At 47.7% G+C, this 18,172-nt stretch overlaps 1 protein-coding gene across 11 annotated transcripts in view; it reads left to right on the top strand.

Moving 5' to 3' along the window:
* The window catches only part of PTK2 (protein tyrosine kinase 2), a 257,636-nt gene that overhangs the window by 98,173 nt on the left and 141,291 nt on the right, over window positions 1–18,172 (top strand). For 10 of the 11 annotated variants that reach the window (XM_042924271.1, XM_042924268.1, XM_042924270.1 and 7 more), the window contains 2 exons: window positions 1,365–1,531; window positions 13,495–13,582. In XM_042924271.1, coding sequence (XP_042780205.1) covers window positions 1,365–1,531; window positions 13,495–13,582 — 255 coding nt within the window. The remainder of the gene's footprint in view (window positions 1–1,364; window positions 1,532–13,494; window positions 13,583–18,172) is intronic. The other variant, XM_042924273.1, reaches the window with a different exon arrangement.

The following is an 18,172-nucleotide window of genomic DNA, read 5'->3' as shown; positions in this document are numbered from 1 at the left end:
CTTGGCTGGGCGCCCCTGGCAGCACAGGCGGCAGCGTCCTTCACGGTGGCCCCATCACAAACCCCAGGCCTTGAATCCGAAAGCCAAGAAGGACATTTATGCCCCTTGCAGTTTTGCCCAGAGTTCTTTAGGCTGCACCGGGTCTTCCTGTCCCCAGAGAGCGTGTCTTCTTTATGGAGCGACCTCCAGCCCAGGCCTCTGTCCATGCTTTCTCCCCGATGACACGTTTCCTCCTCCCTACCATTCTCCCGTGCCTGATACACAACCTTCTCCCGGGAGCCTGGCCACGGACAGGTGCCACCTGTTGCCTTTAGTGTGGACGCACTGCGTCCTTGATGGGTTTTGCATATAGTGTGTGTTAATTGTCTTCTCGTGAGTAGGGATAGGAACATCCTTATTTGTATTGTCAACAGCATCGTGCTTTAATATAGAAACGCTTAGTGTGTGTAGGAACTTTGAAGATATGTCTCATGTTGTAAGTAGTGTGATACCTTCCATTAATTGCTAGTCTTTAAAAACCATGCTGATTTTCTCGACCGGTGATTTTCACGTTAATGTCGGCATCATTCAACATTAACTGTGAGTGGCCTGGAGCACTGAGAGGATTGCAATGGGCTGTGATTAGCACACCCTCGTGTGGGGGCAGCACATGGCCTCTGTTACGTTCCCACGCGTGCCGTCCGTGTTCAAACGTGTACACGTGGACTTCCACACTGTGCGGGTACAGGGCAAGACTCGGGCTGCCCCCTCCCTTTCCCTAGTTTAGGATAAGCTTCATCTTTGGGCAGCCTTCCTGTCTGAAGTCATGGAGTGTTAGGTTTCAGGGGCTCTTTGAGAGGTTGGTAGCAGATTGGGTAGGCCCAATTTTGAATAACTTCACAGATATCATCGGTATTGTCAGAAATGTGGCCTTCGTCATACGTCCTTAAATGTGTTTCTTAAGAAATGACATTAGGTTGCATCGGGTCTAGAGCAGTATGCCATCCTGGGCTCAGAAAGTGGAACCCGTCCTCGGGCCTAGTTATCAGCAGTCACACCCAGAGGGTGGCTGGGACACATTGTCAGGTTTGGGGGCGGGGGGGCAGAGCTAGAGCTGCAGAAATGTATTTTAAGTTTCCATGCCTTGTTTATCACTGAAGAAAATGGAAGAGTCTCTTTTTGTGTTTTTTCAAAACTTTCCTTGTTCATAAAAATACTATTTGAGAAACAAGATTCCTAAGAAAAATTAAATGACTTATTTAACTTGATACTCTTTTACCAAAGATTTCTGATAACTAACTAAAACAAATGAACATTGCATTAATTTTTAGCCTACAGTTTTTTTTTTGTTTATAACAGTCGTTTTTGTGGGGGGTATGTTTTAGGGCATCATTCAGAAGATAGTGGACAGTCACAAAGTAAAGCACGTGGCCTGCTATGGATTTCGCCTCAGTCACCTGCGGTCAGAGGAGGTTCACTGGCTCCATTTGGATATGGGTGTCTCCAATGTGAGGGAGAAGTATGAACTTGCACACCCACCAGAGGAGTGGAAGTAAGATCGCGTCCCTACTTTGGTGTGACTCACGCTTGATTTGTTTTGCATATTAAATCACACACGAGAGGGTGAATGTCTTTGCTTAATTTTCATACTGCTTGTAATCACGACTCCTGTCGAAATAAAACTGGCTGGTAATAATTAACCAGCGACCTCTCCTAGATCTCTGTTCAGTCTGTCTTTGTGGCACTATGGACTTTGGGCTCTGTGGGGACGGCCTGGGGCCGGTCACGCTTCTCCCGTCGGGGACTGTTTTGGGTCAGCCTCAGCTCTGAGAACTCCACCCCCTGTTCTTTTCCTTTCCGTCCTGTCCGCATCCTCTCGTACAGCAGGACTTCGTGTGCACCTGATCACCTCCCTGGTGGGCGGCACGGCTTGCTCCACGGGGCCCGGTAACCCACAGCTCCCCCAAAAAGAGTGGGTGCACGTTTGATGTTCGTGACTCGGACGGACCTGAGCGAAACGGACGTGATTCAAAGTGAATTAAAGAGTTCTCTGTGTTCTCTCCTAGTAATTTTTTCCACTGTTACGCAAAGCAGCTTGTTAGTAGGAAATTGTACATGTAATACACTTTATTTGAGAGAAGTATAACTTGCAAAGATGGGCTCCTTCCACAGGCGACTTCATTTTGTGGATGCTGCTGTGGGAGTAAAGGCGGTTATGGATCGGGGGGTGGGGGAAGGGGGGAGCTTCAGGGCCGGTCACTTTCAGTCCGACAACCTGAGTTGTTTGGAGGAGACGTTTTAAACGAAAAACAAATATGTTTAGGTTAATAATCTCTAGTCGGAAAAAATCTAATCCTAGCTACAGTTTACCAAAGAAATATCCTTGTGTTTTCATGTTTTTCAAATAGCCAGAACCAACCGAGCTAACAAGATACCCCACGATAATGCAGTTTGATGGGGTTACATCGATGGCTAGCAAAGATCTGACCTCCATTATTCAGCCAGTCAGTCCAATAAGTGTGTAAAAGCTATGAATACCTAAAAGTTAGGTATCCCTGCAGGTATTTTTATTGAACATAATTCCGTCGCCTTCCTGTACCAACACGTCGGAGGCGTGCTTCATCATCATGATGTCCCTAGTGCTCGGTCAAATGTTGTGTCGAATGCAAGCATCTGAATTGACAAGCTCTGTTTCTGTTCTTTTAAGCCAGTTTACTTGGCCTAATTTCAAGTAAAGTTGAGTGGGCACTACTCTGTTCCGTGGAGCCTGAACCCTCAAAGACTGGGCGAGGTAGAACTTCACTGAACACAGTGAGTGCTGAACCTGATGCTGATGGGAGTGGCTGCCGCAGCCTGGCACCGGGCCCACCGTGTGCTCTTTATAGTCTGTACATTTGCAGTTCGTAAAATGTTTATTTCTCATAGCTCTCCACAGACCTTAGGAGGTAAAGACAGGGGAGATAGGTAACAGACTCGATTTAAGTTCCACCTGCAGAGAGAGCTCCGGATACAGCTTTGAGTTGAATTTAGCTGACTTCCCAGTGCAGGCTTTTAAAGTGAACCTAGCCTTAACTGTAACCTTAACTCTGAGTGGTAGCGAGGCCACTAAGATCGGTGAAGGTGCGTGGACGGCGGGGGGAGAAGAGGAGACAAGGAGATGGGTTGGAGGCACAGGTGATGCCTGTGGGTGTGTCGGGAGAGCCAGGCTTCTTGCCGCCTGTCGGTGCTCACGTCAGAGGAGTCAGGACCTAGGGCGTCAGTAAGGAACGGGAGCCTATTACGGAGAACCAAGTAGGTTTGAAAGAGAACCAAACTCGAGTTCTGGAAACCACTGGATGGTTAAAATAGCAAGGTAGATGTAGGTGAAAAATTGGTCAACAGAAACATGGATCTGAGAAAATCTGCCCAAAAGACAGCACGGGGAGATGCACAGGTAGAGAATATGAAAGGAAATGGCACGACACGAAAACTGAGGAGGCAGACCCATTTCTGACAGGGGCTCCAGGAGGAGATAAAAAGACTGAGGAGGAGGAAATACTCCCAAAGAGATTATGGCTGAGAATTTTCTGGAATTGGCAAATAACATGAGTCCTCAGAACCAGGATTAATGCAAAACCCCAAACACGGTTAAAAAAATAGATCTACACTTTGGTGGATTATAGTCAAGTCGTGTACAAAGGAAAACAAAGAGATGATGCTAAAGCAACCAGGGACACATTCACAGTTCTCCACAGCAGTGATCTGTGCAAAGTGGGGAGAAGAAGTCACCGGCAACCTGTATTTTTTGTCAGATTCAGTGACCATTCAAGAGCAGGATGACAGCGATGTTTTCCACGGAGACTATACCAGCAAAGGAACCTCCTATAAATACACTCAGGAGAAAGGAAAATGGTCTCTGAAGGAGGGTTTCGGTTGGAAGAAGGAGTGCTAGGAAAAAAATCGGGTAGATACAGATAAGCATTGGCTCTGAAAACACATAAAGTGGTAAAAGCTGATTTTTTATATGAAAAAAGTAAAACCCAGATAGTCGAACCCAGTATGTCAGAAGAGAGGTGATCGGAATTAAGGCTCTGTCAGCCGGGTTTTAAAATTATATATAAAAATGTTAAAAATAAAATTGTATATTAGGGCAACCATAAAACATTAGAAGTAGATTGTGTAACGTAACAGGTAGGTGGGTGAGTAGGTATTGAGAAACTCCATAATCGAAAGGAGGCAAGAAAAGGGGAGGAAGAAAGACAGGGAAGTAGGGTGAAGGGAAATCACAGACTAGACTTCAGAAGGTCAAGTAGACTAGGAGTGAGTGGTCAGAACCTGTTAGGGTGTGATTACAAATACAGTCCAGCTCTCTGCTCTTTATGACACACCTAACACAGTGACATTCAAGACATTTTCATGTGACTTACAGGAAGAAACATTTTACCTTAAGATGCAGCACAAACACGTGTGTGTGTCTCAGAACCACGTACATGTAGGTCTACGTACGTGCTTCACAAAATCATACCCAACCTCACTAGTACACCGAGGTCTCAGATTTTCATCCAGTGCCATTCTTTTCTCTTCAACCTCATTTAGATGGATGGGTGGGTGGGTGGGTGGATGGGTAGAAAAGAAAAGAAGAGAAGAGAAGAGAAAAGAAAAGAATTTCCCTTCCTGCTAACTAGGTGGGAGAAGGGGGGCAAGGGGATTGGTATTGTTTTATTAATATCCTATGAAAAAAGTTTGAAGACAGAAAAGCATTAATAGGGATGTGGAGGGCAACTACATAATAATAAAAGGCTTGTTCTACAAGAATCACTACAGAAACAGGTGGGCCCCTGAAGATACTTCTCAGAATGTGTAAAGCAAAAACAGTGTCCTCTGCCCAGCATTTAAATTTTGGACTGCTCCAGTGACCTCTTTTCCTCTTCCTTCTCTCTGTAGACCTGCCTTTGGCATTAAATTCACACGTTAATAGGAGAGACACAGGGAACCCATAAACCGGTTATTGCCATAGCCCAGGCAAAAATCCTAAAGCAGGTGGCCTGGGGGAGTAGTGATGGAGTGAGAAGCGGTTGTAGGGCGATTTTTTTTAAGGTAGAGCTTACGGGGTTTGCTCAAGAGTCTTTAAAAACACAAGCATCCAGTGGAGTATGAAACTCATTCCTGCAGAAGCTTCCAGTAGCACCTCGTCACACCTGGAGCCAACTCCAGAGTTCCCGATCATCTCTCAGCCCCATCTCCTCTCGCTCTCGTTCCCTTCGTCCACTCAAGCGGCCGCACGTTTCAGTGTCGTCTCTTCCTCGCTGCCTGGTCGGGGTCTCATTGGATCCTCTCTGCCGCCAGCTTCCTGGCCTGCTGAATAGCACCGGCCTCGGCCCACCTTTCCTTTGTCTTGGAGAACTTTCCGCTCGCTCTGCCGCAGCCCCACGGCTCCTTCTGGTTCTCGAATGAGACTTTGTGCTTCGTGTGACTCTGCTGAACGTGCTCCCCTGTCGTTTCCGTCACCGTGTGGGCCTCCCATCGTTCAGACCGGTGTCCACTGTCCGCTCTCGGCCTGTGTCTTCCCCGACCGTTCTGTCTTTAGGGCCTGCCCACCTGATGACCTTTCTCTCCCTCAGGGACTTTGTCTCACCTGCTGCTCTATTCCTAGTTTCTAGTTGGTCGTGCCTGGTATATAGGAGGAGCCTCATAAACACTTCAAGTGAGAATGGAATTAGTGGTAGTGGAAATGTAAAATAAACCTAGAGGCAGAGCACTTTGATGGGACAGTAAGTTGTATTCATCTAGGGATGAACAGTGGTAGGTTGTGTGAATAACCGTGTTTTCACAGTAACACACATTGCTTACAATGTGGTGGACATCGTGCTAAGCACCTGGCTTACTTTCCCCAAGTTCGTTCTTCCTATGATAGTCTTTTCAGGTGGGTACTCACCTTTTGCCATGTTACTGGTGAGACCGCTGTGGTTCCAAGAGGCTGAAAAAGCTTCCTTGAGATCATACGGCAGAGTAGGCAATTGCGTCCGCGTGCTCAGCTCTTTCTTCTCTGCTCCTGTTAAGGTACGTAAGCACCAGAGACAGAACATTTTTGATCACCTTTCCCCCTTGCCAGCAGGGACCTTCTCCCAGTTCGTAGGTGGCTTTGTGAGGACAGCCGCACTCCTGGCTTTAGTTCAGAGAAGGAAAATGTTCTTCGAATGAAAGTGCTAGGACTCCCTGGAATAATTGGGCGTCAGTTTCCATTCTTGGGAAGTTTTTGAACATCGATTTGTTTTCATGCTATCTGCCGTAGGATCTGTTCCTCCTGTTCAGTAACCCTGAGACACAGGCTTGCTCACCCGGGTCCTGAGGTCTTTCAACACAAGCCAGCTTGTGGCACACTGTGTGGGTGTAGCTGTGTCAGGCAGGGGGACCTTCCAGTGGTGCCGTGGCTGGCCGCTGGGGACAGGAAGGGCTGGTGGGATACGTGGCTGTCCTGGTGGGAAGAATAACCACAAAATAGATCCTGCCTCAAGCAACACACAGGGACCCACTGAAGACGGACCAGGGGAGAAAAAAGCTTAATGAAAAATACGAATGTACTGCTGGTCCTGGAGCAGGAAGATTTAATAACCCCAAAGACGTTCTCTGGAAAAGGAAAGAGTAGCAAATTTAACTTCATTGAGATGAAGAGCCTCTGTGTATTAAAAGGTGTATTTGTAAAAGTGCAGAAGCAAGTTGCAGCTGAGAGGAGGTATTTGTCACGTTTGTAATTTACAAAGGATGATGCTCTTCTGATTAGTATGAGAGTTGCAGGCAACTCAGTCCACGGGCAAGGGACGTGAAGGCGTTGTCGTAAAGGAGAAAACAAGTTTGGCCAGTGATCGGGGGGTGGCGATCAGGGGGGTGGGGACCTAGCCCACAAGGTCCACACTGGTTGGCAGAAAGTGAGTTGTGGACAGTGTCAGTAGCGGGAGAGGTGGTGGCTCCAACAGGGTGTTTGCCTGTGCTGCTGGTGAGAGAAGGTAAACGGGTAAATCCGTTTGGGCCGCAGCTGGAAGACGGGCAGCACACACTCTACAGGGCTGCAGTTCCCCTGCAGATTTTGTCCCTGAGAGACTCCAGGTTTCCGTGCTGGGCCGCAGACGTAGGATGTCACGCAGGTCAAAATGAATGAACTGTAGGGACGTGTAGCCGTGTGGGTGAATCTTAGCCGTGTAGCCTCGTGTGGCAGAGTCGAGTCTCCCGTGACACTGTTGTGAGTGCACTAAGTGCCACTGAACTGTATGCGTTAAAAAGGTTAATTTTTTTGTCATGTGTATTTTACCTCAATTAAAAAAAAAAAAAGGAAGTCCCAGAAAATGACATAACAGCCTGATAAGCTTTTATAATGTGAAAAGAAAAGAAAACCCTAAAGGAATATCGTTGGGGATCTCATCGGTTGGGTAAGATAAAGGACCAGAGGGCAATAGTGCAGAGCCTCCCCGAGGGGAGTATCCTGCCCCCCCTCCCCCCGGTCTCCCGAAGGCCCCATCGGGACTCGTGCTGACCCGTCGGGTTCTGAGGCAGGGCTCGAAAAGTCAGCCCCTTAGAAGACTCGGGTTCCTACCTGCCTTGCTTCCTGCCCAGCCTGTCCAGGAGGAAGCAGGAGCTGGCTCCCCTGTCCCTAGGAGGCCTGGAGGTCCCTGTCGCGGGAGGTCCCAGTGGAGCAGGTAATATTTGTTAGGATCTGGAGTCTGCCAAAAAAACGCTTCCGTGGCGGTTGTCGTACTAGCATATACTGTGGCAAACGGTGTCCTGCAGTTTTGAGAGATTTCAGCTTGAAAGTTCTGTCCCTAGATCATTCTAGTTAACCACATTTTGGTAACTAAACTTCACTTATCTGGAGCCACCTGTGTAGGGTGGCTGTTGGGCATCCGAGTGGGCTAATCGGATACAAATAGCCTGTCAGGGCACCCGGGGGGGTGGGGAACAGCCCAATCCTTCTGATGTTGAATCCAAGTCTAAGAGACGGCCCTCTTGGCATTTGAGGAAGTATTTGGTGCTTTGTCAAGTGAGTGAGGAGGAACATTCTCATCATTGTTAGTGAGCCGAGGTTGCTGCCCTCCTGCTTAGCAGCCTGCTTAGCGCTGTCCTGTTCGCTGCTGCGCAAGCCCCTCACTCTGCAGGAGAGAGGAGAGGCGTCATTTTCCAAAGACCAATGAAAATGAATAATGATAGTTTAGGAAGCTTTAGATTGTATTCGGTAGTTTTCTATGTTGTCTTGAAATGACACCGCCCCTGCATACGCCTTCTTTTAAGAAGCCAGTCTTTCGTTGTAATCCTGCATTCAGCAAGAGTTCTTAGGAGGGTTTAAAGCAGAAAGACAGTAAGTACAGGAGCACTCTGACAGGTTTGGAAGTGACACCTTTAAAACACGGATGCGCTTCCAATTTGCTGCTCTGTTAATTAGACACTTACCGGATGCTTCTGCACCGAACACGGGCAGCTGGAAGATAGTTTCCAGTGGGTCTGTGGCTGCCGGCTGACACTGGCCAGGCTGCTCGGAGAGAGGTTCTGGTGGGTTATCGCCGTGGTTACGGAACAGTTAGTCTGCGCCTGTGGAATTTCTTTTATTCTCCATACGTATCCAAAGTTGCAAGAATAGTTAAGGCCTGTGTGCCTTCACCTAGCTTCCCTAAATGTCGGAACTTTCGTGAACATAGTACAGTAGTTGACATTGAAGCCAGGAAATAAACATTGATAGAGTCTTACTAACGAATCTACACATGTCACCCAAATTTCGCGGTTGTCCCACATAACATCCCTTTTCTGGTCCAGGAACCACGTTGCTGTTCTGACTCCTCGAGTCTCCTCTAATCTGGGACAGTTCCTCAGTCTCTCTATGTCCTTCCTGACCCTGACACTTTTGAAGAATCCTGGCTGGTTATTTGTACCGTGTCCTTCAATTGAGGTTCATCTAGGGCTTTTTTCATGGTTGTATTGAGGTTATGTGTTTTGGGCCAGAATTCTAAGCTTTTGTACCCGTCCCACTGCATCCTGTCAGGATGTGACTCCTTTTTACAGGTGCTTTTAACTGGGATCATTTGGTTTAAGGTGGTGGCCAGGTTTCCCCACTGTAAAGTTGCTGTTTTTTCCTCTGAAATTAAGAAATACTCTTCTGGGGAGATAGATTGAGACTCTGGGGATACTGTTTCTCATTGTATTTTTACCCTGTATTCTCGATATCGTTGATGATTCTTTCTCACAGCTATTACTGCTATAATTTTTGTCTAAGGATGAATTTCTGTTCCTGTCCTTCCTTTGAGAATTTTTTTAAGCATTGTTTTTAATGTTTATTTATTTTTGAGAGAGAGAGAGAGAGCACAAGTGGAAGAGGGGAGGGAGAGAGGGACACCCAGAATCCGAAGCAGGCTTCAGGCTCTGAGCTGTCAGCACAGAGCCCGACGCGGGGCTCAAACTTGTCAATTGCAAGATCATGACCTGAGCCAAAGTCAGACGCTCAACCGACTGAGCCACCCACGTGCCCCTCCTTTGAGGATTTTTAAATTGGAAGTGTGTTGTAAGAAAGAGCTTACGATATCTGTGTTGTTTCTGGAAATCGTACTTTGTGTCACTACGCACAGACAGGCTAACCTTTCTCAGTATCAAGCTTAACAGATTCTTTCTCCAAACACTTCCCACTCCTCCTCACCATTACTTGGTTAGCTTGTGGGTATCTTGGTGCTCATTGTTGGTGGTAAGACTGAGGGGAGGTTAGTGTCAGTGGCCTTCATAGGAAATTATTACTTAGGAGAAGCGGAAAAAAGATGATTTTATTTGGGGCGTGTTATATTTAGCTGCTTTCAGAAGTCCATGGAGTGGCACATAGCAGAATAATGGACATGTGTCTCGGGATGCAGCCAGTCTCTTAAAATAGTGGCAGAAGGTTCGAGAAAGAGGTGAGTTTCACAGAAGAGATGGGAGTAGGGATGTCCGAACTCGTGGGCCAGTCGGCTGTGGGTGTTGGGCCCTGTGGTTTAAGGACAGAGGCGGAGTGAAGGGATGCCATTACATCAGGGGACCTCGGGCAGTCTCAGCAGGGCCGTGGGGCAGGTGTGCTGGGCTGCACGTAGTCAGGACCTTGGGCTAGGTGTGCTGGGCTGTGCGTCGTCAGCAGGGCCGTGGGGGGGGGTGTGCTGGGTGGGCGCAGTAAAGCAGTGGTCAGAATCTGCTTGACAACCTGATGAGCCTGCTGGCCTCCACAGAGTAAGAGCAGTGGGCGTCTCTGTGGTTTCGGAGCCGCGAGTGCCTTCTATCAGTTTCGTTCTGCTTTGGGGCATTCCTGCATGGACTGCTATAGAGGGATCCCCGTCTGCTTCTTCATAGCCCTGGGACCTCGGCCCGTTACCCGAGTCCCTGAAACTCTTTTCCCACCGGTGAAAACAGAAGGCCCTTCCTTTTCAGCCAGAGTGCTGCACTCGCCTCTGGGCCTCCTGCTTCTTCCCCCGGGTCCCCTGGCCGGTCCTACACACTGTCTGTCGCCTGTCTGGTCAGAGAATAGACGTCCTGTGACTCAACTGCTGTGCTCACAGTGCTCCGAGCCCCACAAGCACGACGTGCAGGGTCCTCTGTGATCTGCCACCTCCCGGTCCTGCTCTTCTACTCACTGCTTGCGCCCAGCGGGCCCAGCTGTGTCTGCCTTCCCACACATCCTCCAGCCTCAGGGCCTCCGTGCACCCCCTTGCATCGTATTAGAACTCCTGTCCCTGCACGTGATTGCATGACTCCCTTCCTCCCTTCAGATCTTCATTAAGATGTCTCTGGATCTGAGTGTCCTTTGCTGGTCACCCTTTGCAAAATAATACTTTATCACGTGTCATTCCCCTCACCGTGCCTATTTGTCTGTGTCACTTTTACTGCCATCTTGTAGATACCTGTGTATTTGCTGTCTGAATTTGAGCATATATGGCATATAAACTTTCTGAGGGCTGGTGAGGACACCGAGGTGTGGGAGGGCCGTGGCGGTCAGCAGTGGGCCACAGAGCCAGACGCCCAGCCCAGGCAGCCCCAGTGCAGAGCCCACGTTCTCTGCTCCTCTCAGGGCTGGTGCTGACTGAAAGAAGCCTGTGGGTCAAATGCTTATCGCAATTTCTGTCAGATCCTGAGTGGCCCTTGTCCGTTGAGGCATCGTCAGCATCAGCATCGGGATGCTGGACGTTAACAGCATGAATATGCAGCCAGGCTGCCCAGCGTTTGACCTGGGGTCCGTTTCCTCTCTGTTAGAATGGGAGGCACTAACAGCAGAAGCCTCCGGTGTCGGAGCCCGTTGCTTCCTCCCACGGAGCGTCACCTGCCTAGATCATGACACTTCTGTTCTCCGACTGTCGTGTGCATTAAGAGAAATAGCGCATGTAAAGCACCTGCTAAGTCCTGAGTTAAAAATAAATGGAATCTGTTGCGTTTCCACAAACAGTTGCCCCTTGTAGAATATCTGTAGTAAATGATTGACCTCTTTCCGAGAGTAGAAGTCAACGTGAACCTGATCGTTTGGCGATTGTGTATTTTAATAAGATGGACACTTAAAACTTTTAGCAGAACTTGTGTATGTGTATCATGCATTTTTTCCACCCTTAACTGAACCAAAATCATCGTATTTATTACTTTGTGTGTTTTCCTTGTGAGCCTGTTACATTTTTTAAAGATCGATTACTAAAACTTTAGGGAAAAAGCCCCAGATCTTTCTATAACCTTTGGGTAGGCAAATATCTTATAAACAAAACACTTAAAGAATTTACTAAAAAGGAAAAGAATAAATAGGGCTGCATAAAAATTATGAACTTTGTTCCTCAAAAGATAGCATTAAAATGAAAACATTTTAAAAATAATTTTTAGGTGTGCCTGGGTGGCTCAGTCGGTTAAGCGTTGACTCTTGATTTTGGCTCAGGTCATGATCTCACGGTTCCTGAGATCAGGCCCCACCCACGTTGGGCTCTGCACTGATGGCACAGATCCTGCTTGGGATTTTCTCTCTCTCTCTCTCTCTCTCTGTCTCTCTCTGTCTCTCTCTCTCTCTGTCTCTCTCTCTCTCTGTCTCTCTCTGTCTCTCTCTCTCTCTGTCTCTCTCTCTCTCCCCCTCTCCCTCCCCCTCTCCCTCCCTCACTCCCTCCCCCTCTCTCTTTGCCTGTCCCCTACGTGCATGCTTTCTCAAAATAAATAAATAAATATTAAAAAGGTAATTTTTAAAAGATAACCGTCAGGAGAGTGAAAGGCAGCTGTGGAGTGGCAGAACATACTGGGCGGTCTAACAGTGGTCTCCCACTCTGAATACCTGAAGAATGCCCACAGGTCAGCTGGGGGTCAGGGAGGGGAGGCCCACAACCCTTTAGACAAAACAGACGTTTCACAAAAGGTCTCCAGAATGGCCCGTCATCGGATGAGGGTGTGCCCCATCTCATCATCCATCGGGATGTGCCAGTCCGGTCCACACTGTACCTCCCTCCCGCAGAAAGTGTCCCGGACTAAAATGCAGGTACCAGGCAGAGGTGAGGGTGTGGGGAAACAGAGTGCCCATGCTGCTGGTAGGACGGTGTGGCTTCTTCAGCTCCCTGACGGGCGGCATCTGTGGACACAGATGTGTGTGTGTGTTGTGATCGAGGGGCTCTGCTCCTGGTCCCCCCGCCCCCCTTTCCCAGCAGAGGTGTGTCCGTATGTTCACCAGAAGACACGAGTGAGAGAGCATTCTGGTGAAGTTCGTTTGTTTCGACCATTCTTGAAGCTTGGCTTCCTGAGCGACTAAATCATTTTATGTTTAATTTTTTTTAATGTTTATTTATTATTGAGAGAGAGAGAGAGAGACAGAGCATGAATGGGGGAGGGGCAGAGAGAGAGGGAGACACAGAATCTGAAGCAGGCTCCAGGCTCTGAGCCGTCAGCACAGAGCCCAACGTGGGGCTTGAACTCATGGACTGCAAGATCATGACCTGAGTTGAAGTCGGACGCTTAACCGACTGAGCCACCCAGGTGCCCCATCATTTTATGTTTAGAGGAGGAAAAAAAAGAGTGTTTATAGCAGTTTCCTCATCATGGCCACAAAGTAGGAATAACTCTGATGGCCTTTTGCGGTGATATGGGCTGTCACACAGGGCAGCAGTGACCGGCCCTCAGCTGCTAGCTAGGCTCCACATCACAAGCATTTGCCGCGAGTGAGAAAAAACCAGGCATAGAAGAATGCGTTCTGTGTGAGTCCGTGCACACCAGGGCAGCCGTCGAGAGGAGGTGTGAGGGGGTGCCACCCGGCCCTGTGGGGGACAGTGACTGCTGGCCCTGTGCCTTCTGGATGTCTTTCCTGTCCTGTCTCCTTGCAGGATCACTGAGCTTCAGACACAGACGTGCATGTTCTTGTGCTGAAAGGTTTAAAACCGTATGCTTAAAAACTGTGATTGTTTTTTACCTTATTTTAAAAATAATACTTCGAGTAATTGGTTATGTCATACTCACAATAATACTGTAATTACAGACTATGAGTTGAGAAAATTACTTCTTTCTAATTGTTCTATTTTCTGAATTATTTTTTAGATATGAATTGAGAATTCGTTATTTGCCAAAAGGATTTCTAAACCAGTTTACTGAAGACAAGCCAACTCTGAATTTCTTCTATCAACAGGTATAGGAGGGTACTTTAATACACCTTTTTCTTTGTTTCTTTGAATCCTACGTACTACATGGTTTTATCTTAGAATTAGATTAAATCTAATGTTTGGGAAAATAATAAATTTGGCACAGTATGGCAGTGAGAGTCTTTTAACCAGTGGGAAATTTTGAATTTTTGACACTTTGTGAATTCTTGTATGCTTAGGCAAGTCTTAAAAGAGACTACTTTTATGTGGAGACTGTAAGTCCTAAGTGACTCAACCACTGGCTTGTCTTTGATTCAAGTATAATGGTCATTCCTGAATATCAACAGATTTGTCGGGTGTAGAATTTATTGTCAGAGCCAGCTACATTGACACAATCTCAAGAACAATTTGCACAGTAAAGCCAGAATGGACTTTTTTTACATTGAGTAACTTGCTTTTTACCCCTTAAAATATTAGGCAATAAATACCTGTGGCATAAATGAACCAACACAATTTTATGACCAAATACTTGTTAGTTTTAGTGATGAGCATGGGGGGAAAAAAGGTCTGAATAATATCCCAACATTTGCATACCATTTTGCAGGTAAATGCACTTGGTAATGTTTTGTTTTAATAAAAATATGTGTTAAATGTCTGCTGTGGGTCAAGAACACAGATGAAATAAGTGAATTGCACATTAAATTCGATTGAAGGTGCAGTGGGTGAGGATCTCCTGTACACGGTACTTTGCGTTCAGTCCTGTACTGTTGGTGGTCACGGGCCACGTGGCCGTACACAGGAGGGTCTGCTAACCCAGTGGGTGGAGTCCAGGGGGTCTGGAAAGTGTCACTGAGTCCCCAGCTTTGTAGATGAGGAAGAGCTGTACTTTAGGAAACCTGGTGCATTTAAAGCCGAGCTCAGAAGTTCTGAGAAGTGGGTGAGGGAGATACAGCCCACATCATAAAAAGGGAAGGTTCTAGGTTTCCTCCTGCAGAATAAAGGGAGCTATTTAAAGAATTTAAGTAGTGAGTGGCTTGACGAGAATTTTCGTTATTAAATAGGATCACACTGATGTGATGGCAGCGTCCGTCGTGCATTGGATGGGTCTTAAGGCTGCAGGCAAGTTAGGAGGCTCTTCAGCCATTTAGGCAAGAAATGGGGGAGAGAAAGGTCTAACTGTGAGTGTAGGCAACTTTAGTGGATGGATTTGATAGGACCGGGAGGATGATCCAAATGGAGCATGAAAGTAAAGAAGAAAGAGGTTGATTGTGTCCGTCCAGGTGCCTGGTGTCAGGAAAGAGGCAAGGTTCAGTTACATTCAGAAGTAAGGTGGTAGGACGGTAGGGTGATGTACTTCCCAATGTGAGAAAACTGGGTGTCCCGCCTTCTCAGATCTAGGCTGTGAGAACAGGAGGCTGAGGTCGCTGTTTCTCGGTATTGGGTCTGTTTTCCTGTCTGTGGGGTGGAAGTGCCATTGGAAATGGCCAGTGAAATGCCAGTGGAAATGTGGGGTACCAGACTTGACGGGAGCCTGGAAAGGTTTACCACGATACGGAGATGCACGGGAAGAGCGAGTTTGCGTTTGGCGAAGAGGAAAGAGCGAAGCCCTCTTTAGATTCCACCTGAGGTTGCTGGAGGCCCGTTTGTACTGCAAAAATGATTTCTAGATCACAAACCGCTCCTCGTCTGTGTTTCCACAGCTCACCCTTAGCAATCTGGTGAGCTTTGAGTCGAAGTGAAGGAGGTGACAGGAGAGCTTAGTTAGCTGATAGGTTTGCATCGTGTGTTTCTCTCTTGTAGATGATATTTATCACTGTTGGCATAATTTCCTTGAAAAAACCCACCCTCTGAGGAAATCTGTGACTACTTCAGTGACATGGATTTCTGGAATTCATCAAACAGGCCTCATTAGCTCACGGCCGCTACAGGCCGACCTCGCAGTTGGTGGCGTTCTTGTTCCTTCCACACTATTGCTAGGTGTCCCAGTTGTTCCCCATAGGAGGCCTCGCCTGTATCTCTGATTAAAAGCACTTCACATGCTGGTGTGGCCCCAGTTTTCTCTTACTCATAGGACGTGTCTCGCAGCGGCCTGCGTTGTTCGGTTGAACGGCCTTTATGAAAAAACCCAGGGGGTAGTGAGCGTGCACGCGGTAGTGGCCCACTGTGCGTTTGACGGCTCCGTGAGTCTCCGCGTGCTTACCTGTCTCACCCGCTCAAATACCGATGAGGTGAGGTAGGATTGTCTGCCACACAAGTGCCCAGTCATGGTTTGAATGGCAGTCCACAGGCGGCGCCAGACCTCTGAGCACTTGGCATTTACCATTTACCTGTCCCGACGCGAGTGGGGCTGCACGTTCCGGGATGGCGCGTGTCTCTTGCCTTCCTGTGTGCTCTCCACATGAGCTCCCGGCCCCTTCACCCCTGCTCTGTTTCCTCCTGTTCCTACACTTTCTCTTCTTCAGCCTGCCCTCTTTTTAACCTTCTGCACTTAGTTATACAGTTTTAGACAGTCCCGAAAATATGCTAAAGCATCACTTAAAGTATCTCTCCCCTAATAATTACTTTCATTTCGCATATAATTTTGTAATATTCTCCCAAGTACCTATATTTTAAAAGAAATACAAGTGTAGCTGTAATCCCACCCCTTCCCCGTGTCGATGGCTCATCCAAGCCGGTGTCTTCAGGCCTAAGTGACAGGAAACAGAGGGAGGTAAAGGCGGCACTCAGACTACAGGGGAGGAGGACAGAGGGGCGGAGGAGAATGCTGTTAGTTGTCACAGCTCCTGATCGGCAGGTACGGGAGGGGCCGCGAGCATGGCCCTGTCCTTCCGGTTGGGATGTGGCACCGCTGGCAGCTTTATAAGTAAAAACAGTCGAATACTGGCAATTTGATATTCAAACCAATAATTCTCCTTCCAGGGGCTTATTCTAAAGAGGTGAGATTCACACACGTGTAGGTACAGGACGCTCCTTGGAGCGTGGCAGTAACAAGACGGAAAGTGGAACCGTGGCAGAGGTCTGTCGGGAAAAGCTTGGTTAATACACTCCTCCGGGTTTCCAATGTTCGCATCCACCCTGAGGAGGGAAGCACAGCTCTGCTCACGGAGGGGGAGGCTCGCCTGTCAAATGCTGGCGCGTAGCGCAGGCTGTGTGTAAATACGTAAAACATGTAATGTTATCCACTTATGGGAAAAAATGGATGCATTTGTACTTCCATTTGTTTTGGAAATAGTATGATTTTTGCCCTGCTGCTTCAGTAAGTACTTGTCTATTCATTTGACTTCCTGTGGTCACTTCGAGTGCAGCATCTGTCCTGTTGCGCGTGTGGACATTCCGGGGCTGTTCCAGGTAATCCGCGTGTTCTCCTGCGCGGGCAGCACCCACCTTGGGAGCAGCCTTCGTTCCGCTGTTGCAAAATCAGTTAGGAATTCAGAACGTTCTCCTGCTTAATCGTGCACGCGCCTGCACACACACAGTGAATACAATTTTGGCCCTTCAGCTATTTATAGCCAAGGTCTATTCAACTGAGAATGGAATTGAAATATTTTGTAAGAACTTGAGTGTGGAAATTGTCACTGAGTTCTGGGATAAATTATCTTATACAGGCCTCAGAGCCAAATGACACCCATTCTGTAATTTCTAAAATCTTTAATACTTGATTCAAATAAATAAGATGTATACATATGTGCATACTTATATTTTCACTGAGTTCCAAGCTAAATGAGTCCATTTTAAGGACCCATTTAAGGGGTTCAGAGTTTGATAACATTGATTCTTTTTTTTTTTAATTTTTAAAAATGTTTGTTTGTTTTTGAGAGAGAGAGAGAGAGAGAGAGAGAGGGAGGGAGCGAGGGAGGGGAAGAGAGAGGGAGACAGAGAATTGAAAGCAGGCTCCAGGCTCCGAGATGTCAGCACAGAGCCTGTCACAGGGCTTGAACTCATGAGCTGTGAGATCATGACTTGATCACTGAAGTTGGATGCTCAACCAACTGAGCCATCCAGGCGCCCTGATTCTTTCTTTTTTTTTTAAATGTTTATTTATGGCTTTTTCAACGTTTTTTATTTATTTTTGGGACAGAGAGAGACAGAGCATGAACGGGGGAGGGTCAGAGAGAGAGGGAGACACAGAATCGGAAACAGGCTCCAGGCTCCGAGCCATCAGCCCAGAGCCTGACGCGGGGCTCGAACTCACGGACCGCGAGATCGTGACCTGGGTGAAGTCGGACGCTTAACCAACTGCGCCACCCAGGCGCCCCAATGTTTATTTATTTTGAGAGAGAGTGCGAGCAGGGGAGGGACAGAGAGAAAGGGAGAGAGAATCCCCAGCAGGCTGCACGCTCAGTGCAGAGCCCAACGTGGGGCTCGATCTCACGAACCGCAAGATCATGACCTGAGTTGAAATCAAGTGTAAGATGCTCAACCGACTGAGCCCCCCCCCAGGTGCCCCGATTCTTTTTAATTGTTTAGCTTGGTAACATCTGATACATGTATCCTTTGTAAGTTATGATGCTTAGTAAAAAAAAAATGAGTACCTGTGATCCTACTCCCCAAGAGAAGAGAGCACAGCTGATGTTTCCCGGTCTGTGTCCCTGTCACATCCCCCCACCCCTGCCCCTCTACTCCATGCAGGTAACTGT

The sequence above is a fragment of the Panthera leo genome, chromosome F2 (assembly GCF_018350215.1).
Source record: "Panthera leo isolate Ple1 chromosome F2, P.leo_Ple1_pat1.1, whole genome shotgun sequence".
NCBI lineage: Eukaryota > Metazoa > Chordata > Mammalia > Carnivora > Felidae > Panthera > Panthera leo.
The sequence above is the reverse complement of the archived record's forward strand: the minus strand, read 5'-3'. Positions and strand labels throughout refer to the sequence as shown.